The 20,906-nt window shown below is 38.3% G+C and overlaps 1 protein-coding gene across 3 annotated transcripts in view; it reads left to right on the forward strand.

Moving 5' to 3' along the window:
• The window catches only part of LOC125240318 (DENN domain-containing protein 2B-like), an 83,337-nt gene extending 62,790 nt beyond the window's left edge, over positions 1-20,547 (forward strand). For all 3 annotated transcript variants that reach the window (XM_048148200.1, XM_048148202.1, XM_048148201.1), the window contains 10 exons: positions 112-301; positions 2,772-2,952; positions 4,111-4,250; positions 10,394-10,490; positions 11,166-11,410; positions 12,111-12,260; positions 13,639-13,819; positions 15,495-15,643; positions 16,162-16,285; positions 19,970-20,547. In XM_048148200.1, the coding sequence (XP_048004157.1) occupies positions 112-301; positions 2,772-2,952; positions 4,111-4,250; positions 10,394-10,490; positions 11,166-11,410; positions 12,111-12,260; positions 13,639-13,819; positions 15,495-15,643; positions 16,162-16,285; positions 19,970-20,266 (1,754 nt within the window). In that variant the 3' untranslated portion in view covers positions 20,267-20,547. The remainder of the gene's footprint in view (positions 1-111; positions 302-2,771; positions 2,953-4,110; positions 4,251-10,393; positions 10,491-11,165; positions 11,411-12,110; positions 12,261-13,638; positions 13,820-15,494; positions 15,644-16,161; positions 16,286-19,969) is intronic.
• The last annotated feature ends 359 nt before the right edge of the window (positions 20,548-20,906 follow it).

Here is a 20,906-nt window from a genome sequence, read left to right on the forward strand (position 1 = left end):
CAGTAACGAATGTAACGATCCTCAAAATTAGTACCACATCTAACTTTTTCCTAATTTCATATTGAATAAAATAAAAACCTCCATTTAAATTTTATTTTTTCCTTATTCCAGATTCAGTCAAACTCACCCGAAACCTAACGGAAAAGCGAAAAAACTACGTCCGTCGAGTATCCTCCCGGGTAGCCTACACAGACCCCAAGAACAGGACCCGGTTCAGGCATCAAACCTCGGACTGTTCGTATAAATCCGACACGACTGAGGCACCGCGGTATTCCACCTTCAGGTCTTGGAAAAGCTTTAGGTAAGGTTACTAAGGTTTCCCATAGTCCTCCAATTGGGGGTGCAATATTTTTTTCATCTCAGCATCTGGAGCGACATTTAGAATCGGAAGAAATACGTCCGTCGAGTATCCTCCCGGGTAGCCTACAGAAGTACAGACCCCAAGAACCGGACCCGGTTCAGGCATCGAAAATCGGACTTGTATAAATCCAACACGACGGAGGCACCACGGTACTCCAATTTCCGATCTTGGAAAAGCTTTAGGTGAGGTTTCCCATAGTCCTTCAGTTGAATTTACAAGTTACAATTTACAAGTGGTAGTCACTGTCAAATATGACAAGTTGAAAAGAGCCTACCGCTTGTAACTTGTAACTTTCGGCTTTGAGAAATGGGCCACTGGCCACATTTGTGGTGGGCGGTTAGTCGGCACTTTATGAGTGATAGAAAAACAGTACAAAAATAAATTGACAGCTGCTATGGTTGTAGTATGTATGTAGGTACCTATTCGTTATAATTTTCTTTGTCAAAAGAACAACTTTGTTCGCATTTTTATTAAATTCCTTGACTGTACAGGCAGTAGATATGTCAAAAATTCGTCTAATTAAATCACTTACTTTTGATCACGTACGATATTACTTAATTTTGAGTAATTAATTGCGTCACTCAACTGAAGATGTTACCGAGTGTTCAACATTGTGTAATTTCTGACCAGTAAAGATCAATTATAGCCTGTCAACCAAATTTTGGCAGTAGCAATGTACATCAAACTAAAGTATGGTATCCCTATGAAACGAACAAAAACCAGCAATGTACGTCGAATAGCCACAGAGATTTTTTTTCAAGGAGCTCGTTGGGCCTGCAGCATTGGAATGCCTCCCTAATAAAAAAAGCATGTGAAACGCGTATACTCATCCTTTACTTTCTTACGAATTAGATAATGTATTAAAAAGGGACGTATATATGATAGTTTCTTTCTCTTTTTGGTAGGGTGGAGGTTTCCACAGATAAGATACAAATGACATGCGAATATCCACTGATTTTTAAAACTAGTGTTGCTAGCCCGCGATTTTTCAAATTTGCCGCCTTTTTTAACCGTCGCCTCATATCTCAAGAAGGACGGTTATCAAGTCGTCTGTATGTTTTTTTTTATTTTTTTTATTTTTTTAATGTTTGTTCCTCGATATCTCCGTCGTTACTGGACCGATTTTGAAATATTTTTTTTTAATTGAATGTATATGCATACAGATTGGTCCCATTTTTCTCAGAACCCAGTTCTGATGATGGGATCCTGGAGAAATCGAGGGAACTCCTCGAATCTGAAAGGCATACATATAGTGATTTTTGTGTTTTTAACCCCCGACGCAAAAACGAAGGGGTGTTATAAGTTTGACGTGTCTGTCTGTCTGTCTGTCTGTCTGTCTGTCTGTCTGTCTGTCTGTCTGTCTGTCTGTCTGTCTGTCTGTTTGTCTGTGTGTGTGTCTGTCTGTGGCACCGTAGCTCCCGAACGCATGAACCGATTTAGATTTAGTTTTTTTTGTCTGAAAGCTGAGTTAGTCGGGAGTGTTCTTAGCCATGTTTCATGAAAATCGGTCAACTATGTCGCAGTCGGGGGTTTTTTCAAAATTTTAATTAAAGGAACAGCATGCATTTAGGTACGGAACAGCGACATTTGGTGCAGTGGAACTGCTGATGATGGCCAGAATAGAACTCTTCAAATCTGAACGGCACGCTTATAGTGACTTTGGTATTTTTATAAGAACAGCATGCACTTTCATCCAGAACAGTGACATTTGGTGCAGCGGAATTGCTGATGATGGTCAGAACCGAACTCCTCAAATCTGAACGGCACGCTTATAGTGACTTTGCCATTTTTATAAGAACAGCATGCGCTTACGTCTAGAACAGTGACATTTGGTACAGTGGAACTGCTGATGGTCAGAACCGAACTCCTCAAATCTGAACGGCACGCTTATAGTGACTTTGGTATTTTTATAAGAACAGCATGCACTTGCGTCCAGAACAGTGACATTTGGTGCAGTGGAACTGCTGATGATAGTCAGAACCGTACTCCTCAAATCTGAACGGCACACTCATAAGTGACTTTAGTATTTTTGCAAGAAAAGCATGCATCTAAGTTCAGAACAGTGACATTTATTTATTTAGTTATGTTTGTTAAGCATATTGAGTTTTCAAGTCAAAGTTTGTCAAGCTTCGATTTCTTATAATATAATATCGGATTCATGAGGAATTGAGGAAACTCCTCAAACCTTAACGTTATACGTATATTCATTTATGTTGCCATCTAATAATTAAAGCATTAAAAGCAGTTTTAAAAAATACCTACACATTTCTACATAATCCAACATTCGCAAGTAACTTTCACCAGAACCCGAAAGGCGACGGTTTTTTTTTCTTAAAAATTATTTAGTGACAAGATTTGGTTGACGGTCTATATTTAGACAGCAAAATAACCACAAGCTATCTCTTTCCAGGACATCGCAAGTGAATGTAAACGATATGGATTCCGAACCGCCAGAGCCAACGGAAAGGGGAGACGACAAAACGGGGTGCGGTGGAGTGGGGCAAAGCGGAGGCCTATTCGACGCGTGTCTGTTGGTCGGCCTCAACTGTATGGCCGGAGAGGCGTATGTGAAAAGCGTGTTCCCTAAACAAGTGAGTTATACTCTAACACACCCACTTTATCAGTAGAACTAAACGGAAAGGGGAGTGGACGACAAAACGAGAAGGGGAGTGGAAGATAAAACGGGGTGGGGCAAAGCGGAGGCCTATTCGACGCGTGTCTGCTCGTCGGCCTCAACTGTATGGCCGGAGAGGCGTATGTGAAAAGCGTGTTTCCTAAACAAGTAAGATATACTCTAACACATCCGCTTTATCAGTAGAACTGAACGGAAAGGGGAGTGGACGACCAAATGGGAAGGGGAGTGGAAGATAAAACGGGGTGGGGCAAAGCGCAGGCCTTTTTGATGCGTGTCTGCTCGTCGGCCTCAACTGTATGGCCGGGGAGGCCTATGTCAAAAGCGTGTTCCCTAAACAAGTGAGTTATACTCTAACACACCTACTTTATCAGTAGAACTAAACGGAAAGGGGAGTGGACGACAAGACGGAGTGACCTCTTGTTGTCCTCAACAGTTTGGCCGGGGAGGCCTAAACAAGTATTAGTTACATTCACTGTAAATAATTTCATAGTGCTATGCGTGCACTAGTTGCCACTCCCAAAGATTTTCACATAGCTAAGATTCCCACCCCACCCCGTGTGGTGACGGGTTAAGAATTTCACCACCCCCTTTCTTCCCGTGGATGTCGTAGAAGTCGACTGTGGGATATGGGTTAAATTGTGGCGTAGGCGAGAGGCTGGCAACTTGTCACTGCAATGTCACAATTTGGATTTCTTTCAACCCCTTTTTGCCAAGAGTGGCACTGAAACTTAGTAGTTCATGTGCTCTGCCTACCCCTTTATGGGATTCAGGCGTGATTATATGTTATGTATGTTAAGATTCCCAAGAAATAAAAATAAAACCCAAAATCCCAATTACTGATGTGACGACGGAAACTTTCCAAAGTTGTGAAGTTTTCAAGATAGGAAAAAATCTGAAACTTTCCTCATTTTTGTAAGGAAATTAAAACTTTTCGTTTCATACATTTACAATTCCTATATTTCTTGTGAAACTTTACTGAAATTTCCAAAAACTTTTCAATTTGGAAAGTTTTTGTAACTAGCACATCAGTAAATCCAATACACAGTGTCTCTTGCCTTTTACTCTTGAATTTTAAGGCACAAAATATAATACCATCATTTAACTGTAATTTCAGGTACAAGTGCCCCCACACATAGAAAACCTAGTGTTCCCCGAGACACTAAGTTCCGCCTGCAAGGAATGGGCCCCTGAGGCAAAGAGTGCGCAGTGCTACTCGTTAGTACTTACTGACGAGAGAGGGGAACGGTCCTATGGGTAAGTAGTCTATAGGAAAGTCCAAAATTTTACAGATAAAGCTCGATTAAAGATGCCAATTTAGGAATACCAAAGAGGATCGAGTATTATAGAGAGTTACTAAGTAAAATGTGTAATCACAGTGCATAGACTGCCATCTCTTGACACAGGCTTAAAACTTTTGAACCTCAGTTTTGACAATTTGGTCCATATTCTTAACTTGATATGTGTTAAAATGTCAAATATTAATGTCATCTAGGCCACCGTACCTTTTTCTGTATGGTACTGAGGTACGTTTTTTTCTTAGACTTTATCTGTCTATACGGAGTTATATATGTCTTTGGGGATACTAAACTATTCGACACATCACTACTTCCTACTGCTCACCGGCGAGAGTTGAGATGAGAATGGTCTTATAAGTTAAAGGAATTTCTAAAGTGAAATATATACCGTGGCCCTTAATAACCCGCAAGATTTTAGCCATGCACTTTTGATGTAATAACCTAACCACAAAATAAAACTTTGAAAAAAAAAAAACGCCCGACTCAGTCGACCGATTTTCATCAAACATGACTAAGAACACTCCCGACAAATTCAGCTTTAAAACAAAAAGAAACTAAATTTAAATCGGGTCATCCGTTCGGGAGCTACAATGCCGACAAACAGACACGTCAAACTTATAATAACCTGTCGTTTTTGCGTAGGGGGTTAAAGCAATATTAGTCTAGAGCCAATTTGGCCACAAGTCGTCTCCTTCACGATTTTCGTCGACATCTCTTCTAAATACCTAAAACAGGTATGGATATGTTCCTCGTTCTCTCCAGATTACGAATTGACCTGTTTTAGTTTAAGGAGGGGGGGACGGGTCGAGAAAAAGGGGGGGAAAGATGGCGACCGACCATCATAGATATTTATTCACATCTCGAGTCCTATGGCACCAATCTGTTCGTGAGATGTGTCATTTGAAAGCTTATTAAACCTACTTTAATTGTTTTTAAATAACTATGCTCATAAAAGTAACCGTTTAGGAAATATTTGAAAATATTTGTTTTTTTATCGCGCATGAATTGCACAAGTACTAGTAAAAAATGCGTCTAACTCAATAAACAATAACTTTACCGCAATTGATGTTATTATAAAATTTTTGCGTCTATTCATGCTCTTTCTAAAAATATAAGTTTCATTGGTATATGATAATATATAACCATGTAATTATAGTATATTATATAACGGTAACGTTATGAAGGCTATAAAAGTTGAGTACCGCGGTTAGGCCACGAAGGCTTGCCGAGTGGCCTAAGTAAGGTACGAGACTTTTATAGCCTTCATAATGTTACGATTGTATACTATACTTTTTCTACGACAGCCACATAAATACCTATTCAAGAATAATAAAATGGGTTAGTTACTTACTTCATATAATGAATGGGAATATTTGTGTGGATCGTCGTAGCATTGAGTATTCTGTCCACAAAATGTTGATGGTGAGATATTGTTGCACAATTCTTCAAAATATGCCAACAATGCGATTTCAGAGAAAGTTGAAACATTTTTTTGCAATTTCCATGTCATAAAACAATCATAACATTTTTGCTACGCTGTATCCGACTTTTCAGGTAACAAATTGTCAGTCACTTTGAGCGCCATAGCCTTGATTTCTTGGGGAGTATATTGTTCACCAGAATCACTCATAATTACTTAAGTTTTTGCACAACGTCGACTTAAAATAAAGTATAAAATACTAAAATAGTTCAAATATTTTTTTAAAAAGTTTACAAATGCGGGAACCAATAATGCACAGCCAGAGAATGCTCAACCCAAAAATTTACGACCCAGGAATTGGCGTCCATGATGTACGAGAGTTCTTGGGCCGTGAATTGATGGGTTGGGCATTCTCGGGCTGTACACGTTTGGTCCGGGCGATAATTCGAAGCCACTTTTTTTACAGGGCGGCAGTATTGTACGACCCCGTAATTCGCGTCCAAAAAAGTGGACGCCGATTTTGGGCTGTACATTTCTGGGTCGTACATTAACCGAACTCTTCATGCCATAGACAAGAGAAATAGAAAATAAGCCGGTTTTCAATTACGAAAAATGTGGTTGCGTTCAAGAATATTTAAATGTCAAATGTAAAATTATTTGATAAACTTATGATTTTTACCTTTGTTTTGCAATATCTAATATGTAAAACGCATTTCAGTTTATTTTTTCATCTTGATTTAAATTATGAACCTAAATATTATATTATTTATTAAGAGTTATTTATTATTGCAAATGAAAACATACCTGATAAATGGAAGTTGTACTTTTAAAAATAAACTTACAGAACTCCTATATTCATATGAATACTGCTCAGCAGTTATCATATGAACCTATAGACAAATAGACTTTTCTATCGTTACTCAAATGAACTTAATTTGGATACCGCTGACAATAATCTAATTGACAGATTTAAGTGCTGGAGTAGAAAAAGAATTTTGTTTGGCAGGGGTTATCCTCCAGGTCGCATAAACGGGCGCTGACCGTAGTAAAGTATTCAATATTTTTGAGGTCTTATTTTACGGATCCATATAGGAGAGGTATCGTTTGAAAAATAATTAAACCTACTATAATTGTTTACACATAACTATAATATTAAAGGTAGCTGTTTACATAATATTTGAAAATATGTGTTTTTTATCGAGCATGAATCGCACAAGTACTGGTAAAAAATGCTTCTAAGTCAATAAACAATAACGTTACCGCAATTGATGTAATTATAAAATTTACGCCACTATTCATGAGCTTTCTAAAAATATAAGTTTTATTGGTAAGTGATAATATAACCATTAAATTACGAATTTTGTTTCGTAGTGGTCACTCCGCCGGTCGCATAAAAATGAGCGCTGACCGTAGTAAAGTATTCAATATTTTTAAGTTCTTATTTTACGGATCCATATGTAAGAGGTTTCATTTGAAAGCAAATTAAACCTGCTATAATTATTTTTTAATAACTATAGTTATAAAGGTAGCTGTTTACAAAATATTTGAAAACATGAGTTTTTTTTTCGAGCACGAGTTGCACATATACAGATAAAAAATGCTTCTAACTTAATAAACCATAACTTTACCGCAATTAATGTTATTATAAAATTTACGCGAAATTTCATGCGCTTTGTAAAAATATAAGTTTTATTGGTGTATGATAATATATGACCAAGTAATTACGAATTTGGTTTAGCAGGGGTCACTGCGCCCTGTCACGATATTGGGTGCTGACTGACCGTCGCCAAATTTTCTACGTTACTCAGATCCTATTTTACTGATAAATTTGTGAGAGGTATCATTTGAAAGCATATTATGCGTACTATCTTTATTTCTAATATTTCAAGTCGAAACTGTAGAAGTTTACAAAATATTTGATTAGTAATATGTGTATTTTACTGTGCATGAATAGCATTGGCATTGATAAGACACGCTTCTAGCTCAATAAATTATAGTTTTCCGCAATTGAAATAATAACAAAATAAACGGAAAATGTATGACTTACACAAAAAATAAGTTTGGTTTGTATTGCATAAACAATTAATTTGAATTTGTTCAGCTCACCTACTGCGCACCATCATATAAATGGATGTCCACCGTCGTTGCCTTTTTCAGATTTTATTTCACTAATCGTATATTCATAATAAATATAATCTATCACGTATCGAATTTACTTATATACTTAATTGATCAGTAAAATAAAATCTGTAAAATGATGACAAAATTAAGGCAACGGCGGTGGACATCCGTTTATATGACGATTGACCGTGCGCAGTGGGTATGGTGGACAAATTAACATTAATTGTTTATAAACTGAAATAGATACCATACACTAAAGAAAAAGCGATCAAGCCCACTGGTGGCAAATCAAAAAATATTTAATAAAATAATTTGATTTGTTCCCTACATCGATAGATGGCAGCACCATCTCTCTCGCTATATCGTAATCCTGCAAAAGGATTCATATAGGAGGTGCAAGCACTAATTGCTCGCCCTTAGAGTTGGTCAAAGGCGCCTAGCCTTCAGAGATAACATACACTAGAGAAATTTCGACGGGTACCTCGGCGGTCGGGGTGGTGTAGCGGTCGAACACGTCAGCCGCGTTAGCTGGAGACCCGGGTTCGATTCCCGGCTTCGCCACCAGTGGGCTTGATCGCTTTTTCTTTAGTGTATGGTATCTATTTCAGTTTATAATTTATATATAGTAGTGTTACTACTTAAAAAAACAAATCAAAAAATATTTAATAAAATAATTTGATTTGTTCCCTACATCGATTAATTGTTTAGGCAAAACTAACAAAACTCATTTTTTGTAAAGGAAAAATATAATTTATTGAGCTAGAAGCATGTTTCACTCGTATCAGTGCGAATGCTATTCATATACAGTAAAAATACACATATTGTCAAATATTTTGTTAACTTCTACAATTACGACTAAAATTATTAAAAAGCAACGATAGTACGCATAATATGCTTTCAAATGATACCTCTCACAATTTGATCGCTAAAATAGGATCTGAGAAATACGTAAAGTTAGGCGACGGTTAGCACTTATTTACGTCACGGGGGTGCAGTGACACATGCTAAACCAAATTCGTAATTACTTGGTTGTATAATATCATACATCAATAAAACATATATTTTTAGAAAGCATATGAAATGTCCTGTAAATCTTATCATAACATTATTTGCGGTAAAGTTATTGTTTATTGGTCATGCACCAAGATACAATCTTAAAAATTTTGAAAACGGCAACGAAAATGGTCATCCATGTATATTGTATATGACGGTGCGCAGTGAGTATGATGGATAAATTAACATTAATTGTTTATGCAATACTGACAAAACTTATTATTTGAAAAGGTCATACATTTCGCCGTTTATTTTGTTATTATATCAATTGCGGAAAAAATATAATTCATTGAGCTAGAAGCATGTTTTACTCACATCGGTTCCAATGCATATTTTCAAATATTTTGTTAGCTACTACAGTTACAACTAAAATTATTGAGAACTAATGATAGTACGCATAATATGCTTTCAAAAGATTCCTGTTAAATAAAATAGGATCTGAAAAATATAGAAAATTTGGCGACGGTCAGCATCCATACGGTGGCCGGGCGCTGTGGCCCCTACTTAACCATATTTGTAATTACTTGGTTATATAATATCATACACCAATAAAACTTATGTTATTAGAAAGCGCACGAAATTCCGCGTAAATCTTATACTAACATCAATTCCGGAAAAGTTGTTGTTTATTGATTAAGAAGCATTTTTTACCAGTAGGTACTTGTGCGACTCATGGTCTATAAAACACATATTTTCAAATATTTTCTAAACAGCTACCTTCATGATTATAGTTATTTATAAAAAAATATAGTAGGTTTAATTAGCTTTGAAACGATACCTCTCGCATATGGATCCGTAAAATAGGACCTCAAAAATATTGAATACTTTACTACGGTCAGCGCCCATTTCTGCGACCGGGCAGAGTGACTCCTGCTAAACCAAATTCGTAATTACATGGTTATATATTATCATATACCAATGAAACTTATATTTTTAGAAAGAGCATGAATAGACGCGAAAATTTTATAATAACATCAATTGCGGTAAAGTTATTGTTTATTGAGTTAGACGCATTTTTTCTAGTACTTGTGCAACTCATGCGCGATAAAAAAACACATATTTTCAAATATTTCGTAAACGGTTACTGTTATGAGTATAGTTATTTGAAAACAATTAAAGTAGGTTTAATAAGCTTTCAAACGACACCTTGCACGAACAGATTGGTGCCATAGGAGTCGAGATGTGAATAAATATCTATGATGGTCGGCCGCCATCTTTCTCCCCCTTTATCTCAACCCGTCCCCCCCTCCTTAAACTAAAACAGGTCAATTCGTAATCTGGAGATAACGAGGAACACATCCATACCTGTTTTAGGTATTTAGAAGAGATGTCGACGACTTTTTGTAAAAGAGGTCGTTTGGTCCCTGACTATATCAATCAATCAATTAAAATGTAATTGATTGAGAAATCATTCAATTTGTTTCGAACCCGTCAAAAAAATTGCAAGCTAAGTCAATTATAATTTATAAGTCTTCTGTGTTGATAAAGTTTATTGTATTTTGTTTCAGCTACTGTCGCCGAGTATTACCAGAGGGCGCCACAGTCTGTCTTCCATTGTGCTATTGCATCATAGGCAAATACAGGGCACCTGGCTTCTATTATAAGGTACCTGTCAAATATTTTAAATTTGAATAACTTTTGAAAAAAATGACCCTGTCTCCTGTATTTTGACGCAAAGGGCAAACTGCCAGCGCTGTAGCCAGCTACCCAAAGCTATCCAACGTTATAACAATGCGTTGCCATGGTTACAGGGCCAAACAATGCGTTTAAAATTTTTTCGTTACTACGCGCGTGGGCGAGAAACTGGCGGGGGCAGGCTTTGGGAAATAAGACTTCTATGTAGGGTTTTAAAGATCTATGCACGACCCTGTAAATGACGAATAGAATAGTTCGGGAGTAGAAAAACATAGTTACATAATCTCGAAATGTCAGTTTAGTTTATTGATCTCTCAATACAATTTTCATACATACATACATACAATCACGCCTGTATCCCATAAAGGGGTAAGCAGAACACATTAAACTACTAAAGCTTCAGTGCCACTCTTGGCAAATAAGGGGTTGAAAGAAAACGAAACTGTGACATTGCAGTGACAGGTTGCCAGCCTTTCGCCTACGCCACAATTTAACCCATATCCCATAGTCGCCTTCTACGACACCCACGGGAAGAAAGGTTTAATTTTCATATTTAAAGTAAAAGAGTACAATAGCAATTACTTATTGTCTAGCGATCGTCGTAATGAACATAATGTAAATAATTGAATTCATTTCATATTGCAGGTGCTCCAAGAAATAGAATCTCACCACGGCAGCTCCGACGTCGAAATAAACAGCATACTTCAACAACTCTTCCACACAGACTTTCCCTCGCCAGGAGAAGAACTAACCGTCCACCATGTCAAACCAACTAGAAGCAGTTTACATATAGAGACGGTGAAGGCTAAAACGATGCCGGATTTCCGGCACACTGTGACGGAAAAGGATATGGCGGCGTTTTATGACTTTGAGGGGAAGGAAAATCAAAGGTAAGCTTGCGTTCTCTGCTTATTACTTGTTTTTGTAGCTAGTCAAAGGTATAGGCCCTAGGATGGACCCCTGTGGGACTCCGGTACTAAATGTTTATAAGATTCTATGTTCATCTGGTTTTTGCCAAATGTTTTAATGCGGTCCTTAAAATCATCTAAAGCAATTTTATCTGATTGTTCCTTATGTCATTTAGATGTATCTTTCCGTAAATATTTTGTTGTCAAGTTTACCATAAGCCTTCGAGAAATCTGTCGTTAAATTCAAGTCAATATATTTTTTTACAGCTGTTTTATCATAGTATTTGGTAATAATATACATATTTAATATCTGTATGTGAATACGTTTTAATTATACTATTACAGTTTGTAATATTACATTTATTTTAAAGTAACAACTACTTATTATTTAACGTGTCTTAGAAGTATTCCTTCAAAATTTTGATAAAAACCCCGACCGCTACATAGTGGACCGATTTTCATGAAACATGGCTAAGAACACTCTCGACTAATCCAGCTTTCAAACAAAAAAAAAACTAAATCTAAATCGGTTCATCCGTTCGGGAGCTACGATGCCACAGACAGACACACACACAGACAGACAGACACGTCAAACTTATAACACCCCGTCGTTTTTGCGTCGGGGGTTAAAAATAGCAACGCCCAATGCTATTTATGAAATAATCTATATATATTCTTTCAGGACGCGGACAATAAAACGGCCTTTAGAACCTCGGGCTGATGAGGACAACGTGTCCATATTATTGGACACCCTGGGCACCGGTCTACTTATCAAGGTCTTCGGCTCTCTACTCCTGGAGAGGAAAGTCATCATCATCAGTGACCAGTTAAGGTAAGGTTCCTTAGAGCTGATGAGGACAATGTGTCCATTGGACACTGGGCGCCGGTCTACTTATCAAGGTCTTCGGCCTCTACTCCTGGAGAGGAAAGTCATCGTCATCAGTGACCAGTTAAGGTAAGGTTCCCTAGAGCTGAAGAGGACAGTGTGTCCATATTATTGGACACCCTGGGCGCCGGTCTACTTATCAAGGTCTTCGGCTCTCTACTCCTGGAGAGGAAAGTCATCATCATCAGTGACCAGCTAAGGTAAGGTTCCCTAGAGCAGATGAGGACAATGTGTCCATATTATTGGACACTGGGCGCCGGTCTACTTATCAAGGTCTTCGGCTCTTTACTCCTGGAAAGTCATCATCACCAGTGACCAGTTAAGGTAAGACAAAATAAAGCGTTTAGAATATTGAGTAAGTAAGGCTGCCAGAGCTCAACGATGGTGCCGTGTGCTAGTGATGGAAAGAATCCTTTGAGTCGTCAGCATGTACACACAGCAAAAAGGAGTGTACAAGTTTCTAATGGGTTGGCAACGCGCATGTTGGTTGCGCGCTTTCCATCAGGCGGACCGTATGCTTGTTTGCCACTCACTCACTGACTCGCTACTGTCGGAAGGGAGTCATAAATGTCATCATCAGTGACCAGTTAAGGTGACTAAAAACCAAAGACCTATATAACTTCGTATAGACCGATAAAGTCAAGAAAAAAACTGAGCTAGATGGCGATACTCCTTTGGGGTACGCTCGACTAATATTTGTCATTTTAAAACATATCAAGCTTAGAATATGGGCCAAATTGTCAAAACTGAGGTTCAAAAGTTTTAAGCCTGTGTCGAGAGATGGCAGTCTATGCACTGTGATTACACATTTTACTTTGACAGTAACTCTCTTTAATACTCTATCCTCTTTGCTAAAAACGTTGCAACGTTACCTAACATTCGTTCAAACGTATGACAGTACGTCATACAGTTTCTACAAAACTACTTTGCGTTTGTAACAGCGCCATCTATCATCACAACAAATAAAATATATGGTACCTCTTGAGGCCTGAGCCAAAGACATATAACTCCTTATAAATACAGTAACACATATCAAGTTAAGAATAAGAGCCAAATTGTCAAAACTGAGATTTAATTTTTTTTATCGTGTGTCGAGAGATGGCAGTCTATGCAATGTGGCTACAAATTTTACTTGATCGATTGGTGACATCATCAAATTGTATTTATATTTAATTTTTTATTTTTTTTTATTTTTTATTATTATGGACTGATCGGCGATTGACCCTAGTCACACCTGATGGGAAGTGAAGACAGAGTCTAAGATGGAGCTCACCGATTCAGAATTCACCGATTTCTGAGACTAATGTGTAAATTTTCATTTCAGCCTGCTCTCATCATGCCTCGAAGCTCTCCAAACCTCTCTCTACCCCTTCGTTTGGCAGCAACCCCTCATTTCGGCCATACCGGCCGAAATACAGAGGGACGTGTTAGAAGCTCCTCTACCCATGTTAGCTGGGCTTTTGAAAACGGGAGAGTTGGATACCAGTGGAGTGTTATTTGAAGAGGTAAATATGTAATTACACTAGTTTTTCCCCGCGGCTTCGCCCGCGTACTAAAAGTAATTTAATGTCAGAGAGACACACACACACAGACAGACAGACAGACAATAACCTAACCACAAAATTAAAATTTTGAAAAAACCCCCGACCGCGACCTAGTGGACCGATTTTCGTGAAACATGGCTAAGAACACTCCCGACTAACTCAGCTTTCAGACAAAAAAAACTAAATCAAAATCGGTTCATCCGTTCGGGAGCTACGATGCCACAGACAGACACACACACAGACAGACAAACAGGCAGACAGACGGACAGACAGACAGACAGACAGACAGACAGACACGTTAAGCTTATAACACCCCTTCGTTTTTGCGTCGGGGGTTAAAAAGACATACAGACCGTCGTTTTTGCGTCGAAGGTTAAAAAAAACATGTAATCGCCAACCCCTTTCAGCCCTAACCTCCGAAATATTAAAACAAAGGTTTTTTTTCGATTTGTGGAACAAGATTTAGTTTCTCTCATAATATGAATTGCATTTATTTTGAACTAGCTTTTGGCCGCGGCTTTGCTTGCGTTAGAAAGAGACAAAAATAGCCTATGTCACTCTCCATCCCTTCAACTATCTCCACTTAAAAAATCACGTCACTTTGTCGCTCCTTTTCGCCGTGAAAGACGGACAAACAAACAGACACACACACTTTCCCATTTATAATATTAGTATGGATTATGAAACAGCAATTTTATTTGTCTTGATATTTTATTTTGATGACCGGTCTGGCTCAGTCGGTAGTGACCCTGCCTGCTAAGCCGCGGTCCTGGGTTCGAATCTCGGTAAGGGCATTTATTTGTGTGATGAGCACAGATATTTGTTCCTGAGTCTTGGATGTTTTCTATGTATATAAGTATGTATTTATCTATTTAAGTATGTATATCGTCACTTAGCACTCATAGTAGAAGCTTTGCTTAGTTTGGGGCTAAGTTGATCTGTGTAAGGTGTCCTCAATATTTATTTATTTACTTAGACCAGCCATACTCAAAGTGTGCTCCGCGGATCCCTAGGGCTCCGCAAAGCCTCTCTGGGGCTCCGTGTGAATTTGGGTACCTGATATACAACTTCAACTTTCTTCCATAAAACCAAATATTCACCAATTGTTAAAAAATAAAAAACAGTTTCATGTAATACCTCACATAAGAATATAATGATGAGATTTTACTATTATGTTTGCTTATTAAAATAAAGATTGCAATAAAAAAAATATTTAATTTAAGGGTTGCGTCAGATATTTTCTCTCTAAAAGGGTTCCATGGGAAAATAAGTTTGAGAACCGCTGACTTAGACAATGACGACCGGTCTGGCGCAGTCGGTAGTGACCCTGCCTGCTACGCCGCGGTCCCGGGTTCGAATCCCGGTAAGGGCATTTATTTGTGTGATGAGCACAGATATTTGTTCCTGAGTCATGGATGTTTTCTATGTATACAAGTATTTATATATTATGTATATCGTTGTCTGAGTACCTGCAACACAAGCCTTCTTGAGCTTACCGTGGGACTTAGTCAATCTGTGTAACAATGTCCTATAATAATTATTTATTTATTTATTTAACTCTCTATAATACTCGATCCTCTTTGGTATGGATTATGTAACAGCATTTTTTTTTGTCTTTATTATTTTTTTCTTACAGGGCATGCTAATAGACCTGACGCAGCAATCCAAGGTCATATTCTACCAAGGCGATGAATCCACAATACTGCCAACATACAGCTATAAATCGCTTAAAACTACCATACAGATGGAGACTAGACAGAAGGATAAGCAGGACACTAAAACCAGGTATTTTCCTATGATTTTATTAGGGTTCCGTATAGTCAACTAGGAACCCCTTATAGTTTCGCCATGTCTGTCCGTCCGTGCGCGGATAATCTCGGTGACCGAGCACTAGAAAGCTGAAATTTCGTACCAATAATGTATATCAATCACTCCGAAAAAGTGGTAAAATGAAAAGTGGTTTTTCATTCCAACCCCAACGTGTGATACATTGTTGGATAGGTATTTAGAAATGAACAGGGGTTTGCTAAAATCGTTTTTTGATATTATTAATATTTTCGGAAATAATCGCTCCAAAAGGAAAAAAAAATATGAAAAAATCACAAAAGTAGAACTTTAGAAAGACTTGTAGGAAAATTGTTTTCAACTTGATAGGTTCAGTAGGTGAGAAAAATACGGAAAACTACGGAACCCTGCACTGAGTGTGGCCCGACACGCTCTTGGCCGGTTTTTATTTTTTCGAAATTAAAAATGTGCGGTTATGTTATTAAACTTGATACTAATATTACTTTATTTCCTTACAGGAATGTGATGATTTCCGAAGCGTTCCTGAGGTTTTTTGTGGATGTTTTGGGGGGATACGAGAAGTGCTTTAAAGAGGGGGTCAAAGGAGATGGAGAAATGGGGAACTGTGGAGTTGTTTTTGATGTAAGTATATTTGAAAAACCGCCTTCAAAAATAAGCGCGTTACAAAACACGGAGAAACTAAAAAGCCAAAAATAATAAACCTTTCAATTCAGATTTCTTATCATATTGCAATAAGCTAAACATCCAAATTATAAACAAATCAATTATTTTTGTAGTCGGTACCAGACCTATTCGTCGCCTTGCTATTGCCTGTTTGCCCCACCCAACCATACACAGGCTGGTACCGACTCCAAAAATAATTGATTTGTTTATAATTTGGATGTTTAGCTTATTGCAATATGATAAGAAATCTGAATTGAAAGGTTTATTATTTTTGGCTTTTTAGTTTCTCCGTGTTTTGTAACGCGCTTATTTTTGAAGGCGGTTTTATTTTTTGTTAAAAAGTTTATTTATTTGTTGATTTTTAGTGGTTCCTAGTGATATTATATGTATCAGTCCGAATACATGTACAGTAGTGAAAGAATTATCCTTTAACTCCTAACCATTGAGGAGTTGACCTTCCATCATCAGCTCAGTTGATTTTTAGTGGTTCCTAGTGATATTATATGTATCAGTCCGAATACATGTACAGTAGTGAAAGAATTATCCTTAAACTCCTAACCATTGAGGAGTTGACCTTCCATCATCAGCTCAGCCACATAAAATTATTACCATCAGACGTAAATACTGGTGTACCTTTGAAAAATAGACTAAAAACATTACATGTGCCTATAACATTTGAAGAGTTCCCTCGATTTCTCCAGGATCCCATCATCAGACCCTGACTTGGTGCCAATGGGACCATCTCGGGGTTATACCGGTTCGATCAAAAAAAAAATTTTGAAAATCGGTCCACGATTCTCGGAGATATCGAGTAACATACATACAAAAAAAAATAAAAAAAAAAATAAAAAAAAAAAAACATTCAGTCGAATTGAGAACCTCGTCCTTCTTTGAAGTCGGTTAAAAAGAAGTGGCCCGCCGAGTTTCTTGCCGGTCCCATAGTGGATACCCTCCTCCAACTGAGGGGGGACTGAAATCTTCTCGAGGCTGAGGCGTAGGGTTAGAGCCGGCGTAGTTTTATTTGACGTTCATAAGCGCATTGTAATATGCCTACTTGGAAAATAAATATTTCTTTTCATTTCATTTATTTATTTATTAAAAAACATGTTTACATGATGGGTCAAATTGTGGCGTAGGCGAGAGGCTGGCAACCTGTCACTGAAATGTCACAGTTTCAACCCCTTATTTGCCAAGAGTGGCACTGAAGCTTTAGTAGTTTCATGTGCTCTGCCTACCCCTTTATGGGATACAGGCGTGATTGTATGTATGTATGTATGTATGTTTACATGACCTTACAGTGTAACCAATGTGTCACGAAACTTAAATAACAATAACCTGACCACAAAATTGAAATTTTGAAAAAACCCCCGACCACGACATAGTAGTCCGATTTTCATGAAACATGGCTAAGAACACTCCCGACTAACTCAGCTTTCAATCAAAAAAAAAACTAAATCAAAATCGGTTCATCAGTTCGGGAGCTACGATGCCACAGACAGATACACACACAGACAGACAGACAAACACACAGACAGACACGTTCGTTTTTGCGCCGGGGGTTACAAACAAAGAGAAAGAAAAAGAGAGAAAGAGTTATATGTTTTATTCCTCTTTATTCATTTTAATTCTTAGGCTAGGTTTTATAATATGATTATAAAAGTAAAATACAAAACAACATACAAAACAATACAAAATATATAAACACATTATAAAAAACCTAACCTAGGGTGCCGCCGGCAGCGGGGCAGGGCCCAAGCTGCCGGTGGTTAGGGCTGCAGAGAGAGGAACCGTCGGACTATCCGCGCCGTGTCCAAGATCACCGCCTTCTGCATCTGGCCCTTGATCCAGCCACCTAGCGAGAGTCTCTTAAGATGTTGGTCGAGACTCTTCGCTATGAGACCGTTCGCTGAAACGACTATCGGAACAATGATCGTTGATTCAACATCCCACATGGCGGTTATCTCGTGAGCCAAGTCTAGGTACTTACTGGACTTGTCCTTCTCGGCTTTCACGAGATTCTCATCATGGGGGATGGTGATGTCAACGAGCACTGCCCGGCGTTGCAGTCGATCTATTATCACAATGTCAGGCTTATTGGCTACAATAGTCCTGTCAGTGATAATAGATCGATCCCAATAGAGCGTGGCACGACCATTTTCGAGAACCGGCGCAGGTAAGTACTTGTAGTACGGTACTTCGCGGTCAACAAGGCCATATTGAAGAGCAAGTTGCTGGTGAATAATCCTGGCTACGAGATTATGTCTGTGCAAGTACTCGCCGTTAGCAAGATGAGAACAACCGGAAATGATATGCCTGAGTGACTCTCCGGGACGGCGGCATGCCCGACAAATGTCGACCGTACCGTCCTTCAGGATATATTTCCGGTAGTTGTTCGTCATCATAACTTCGTCCGCAATTGCACAGGCAAAACCCTCGGTTTCTCCGAAGAGGTCCCCGAATCGTAACCAGTTCACCGATGCGAGCAGATCTACATCGGGTCCCGTGAGGGCCTTGTAGAACCGCCCGTGTAGCTGCTTGCTCTCCCATACCGCCTTGCGGTCCGCAGTACTTAGTACCACAGGTTTGCGCCAGTTCTCTTTCGCCAAGGAGAGCGGCGTGAGGTTTCCGTCCACTGCCACCACATCACGATGCATCCCGCACTCGTTGTTAAGGAAGTAATTCCTGAGATTGTACACCTCACGATTGTGGAGATCTTTGGCGTTTAGGAAGCCTCGACCTCCGCACTTCCGTGGGATGTACAATCTCATAACAGACGAGCGTGGGTGTAACATACGGTGTGTGGTAAGCAGTGAGCGGACAGTTATATGTTTTATTATTATAATCTATACTCTCCTATGCTACTAACCTTAGAATAAATGTAAAAGTGAAAAATGACTGCCTTGGGTAAGACTTGAACTCACGGCGTCGACTTTGATAATTTCCACTTTTAATTATCAACAACTAGCTTTTGCCCGTGGCTTCGCTCGCGTTAGAAAGAGACAAAAAGTAGCCTACCTATGTCATTCTCCATCCCTTTAACTATCTCACTTCAAAAATCACGATAGTGAAATTATGCATACATATGTAAATCACGTGACAATGCAATATTATGGTATCATGGAGCTGATCTGATGATGGAGCAGAAAGGTGGTGATAGGAACTCTGTTATGAAACGTCGTATCCCCATCGAGTAAGGGGTTTTTAGAAACGCCTCGGAGAGCAGCAGATGACTGATGAAAGAAAATTACAGTCGGTGATAAAAGCTTGTTCCAAAAATTTTTTTTTTTGCGAAAAAACTTATTTTTAACCCCCAACGCAAAAACAATGGGGTGTTATAAGTTTGACGTGTCTGTCTGTCTGTCTGTTTGTCTGTCTGTCTGTCTGTCTGTGTGTGTGTGTTTGTCTGTGACATCGTAGCTCCCGAACGGATAAACCGATTTAGATTTAGTTTTTTTTTGTCTGAAAGCTGAGTTAGTCGAGTGTTCTTAGCCATGTTTCATGAAAATCGGTCTATGTCGGGGTTTTTTTTTTTTTAATTTTGTAGTTAGGTTATTGTCTTACCTCATCTTACCTTAAGTTTCATTAATTTACTTAAAATACCTTATATTAATGATCATTAACATTTTAATGTCTCTTTTACAGAAAGAAACCTTCATAAGAAACGCCCCGTCAAAACAGAACCAGTACTTCCTAGAATGGTTCACGGAAACCGCCATGTTCAACCATTTCATACAAAACATGGCCGCCGTACATACAAACAAACAGAACAACAATGTACCATTAGTCGACACCCCCCTACCGAACTTCTACGAGTTATTCGAAGAGAGGGTAAGTAGTAGGGGAAGAATGGAGAAGATGGACGGTAAGGGGTATTATAAAACTGCTATGAATAAAAAGGTTAGGTTATTGAAAACTAAGTTGAGAGAACTAGTTAATTAGTTTTTAAGTTATTGAACAACGTGTATAGTATGTTATTATACAGGGTGAAATAAAAAAAAACGTTCAAACTTTGCATAGTCATTTTTGAGGTCATAATGAACTTTTATTATGCGACCAAGGCGAAATCGCGAAAAAAAATTTACTGTTCCATAGAAATGAGCGGCGTCATGACGGTCGAAATGTGTGAAACCATAGATTAAATATAACAAGATCATACCATCCCATACATTAAAATGCGACCGCTTACGAACGCGCTTACACTCCACCACACATAGATGGCGCCACAAAAAAAATGTCTTGTAGCTTTCGATTATACTTGTAGATGGCGTTAAGTGTCACTTTTGACATAGATTTACGGCTCGGAATTGACACTTAATGCCAATCTACAAATAATCGGTGGCAACAAGGCATTTTTTTGTGGCGCCATCTATGTGTGGTGGAGTGTAAGCGCGTTCGTAGGCGGTCTCATTTTAATGTATGGGATGGTATGATCTTGTTATATTTAATCTGTGGTGAAACAGACCATTTTTTTTTCCATTACATTTGCTGTTTAAAGGTCTCATTGCGTCTACGTGTACTGAAGAATAATGTACTATTTTATTCCTAAGAGAATAATGGATTTAGTTTTAAAAAATAATAC

This window comes from Leguminivora glycinivorella, chromosome 27, assembly GCF_023078275.1.
Source record: "Leguminivora glycinivorella isolate SPB_JAAS2020 chromosome 27, LegGlyc_1.1, whole genome shotgun sequence".
NCBI classification, from domain to species: domain Eukaryota; kingdom Metazoa; phylum Arthropoda; class Insecta; order Lepidoptera; family Tortricidae; genus Leguminivora; species Leguminivora glycinivorella.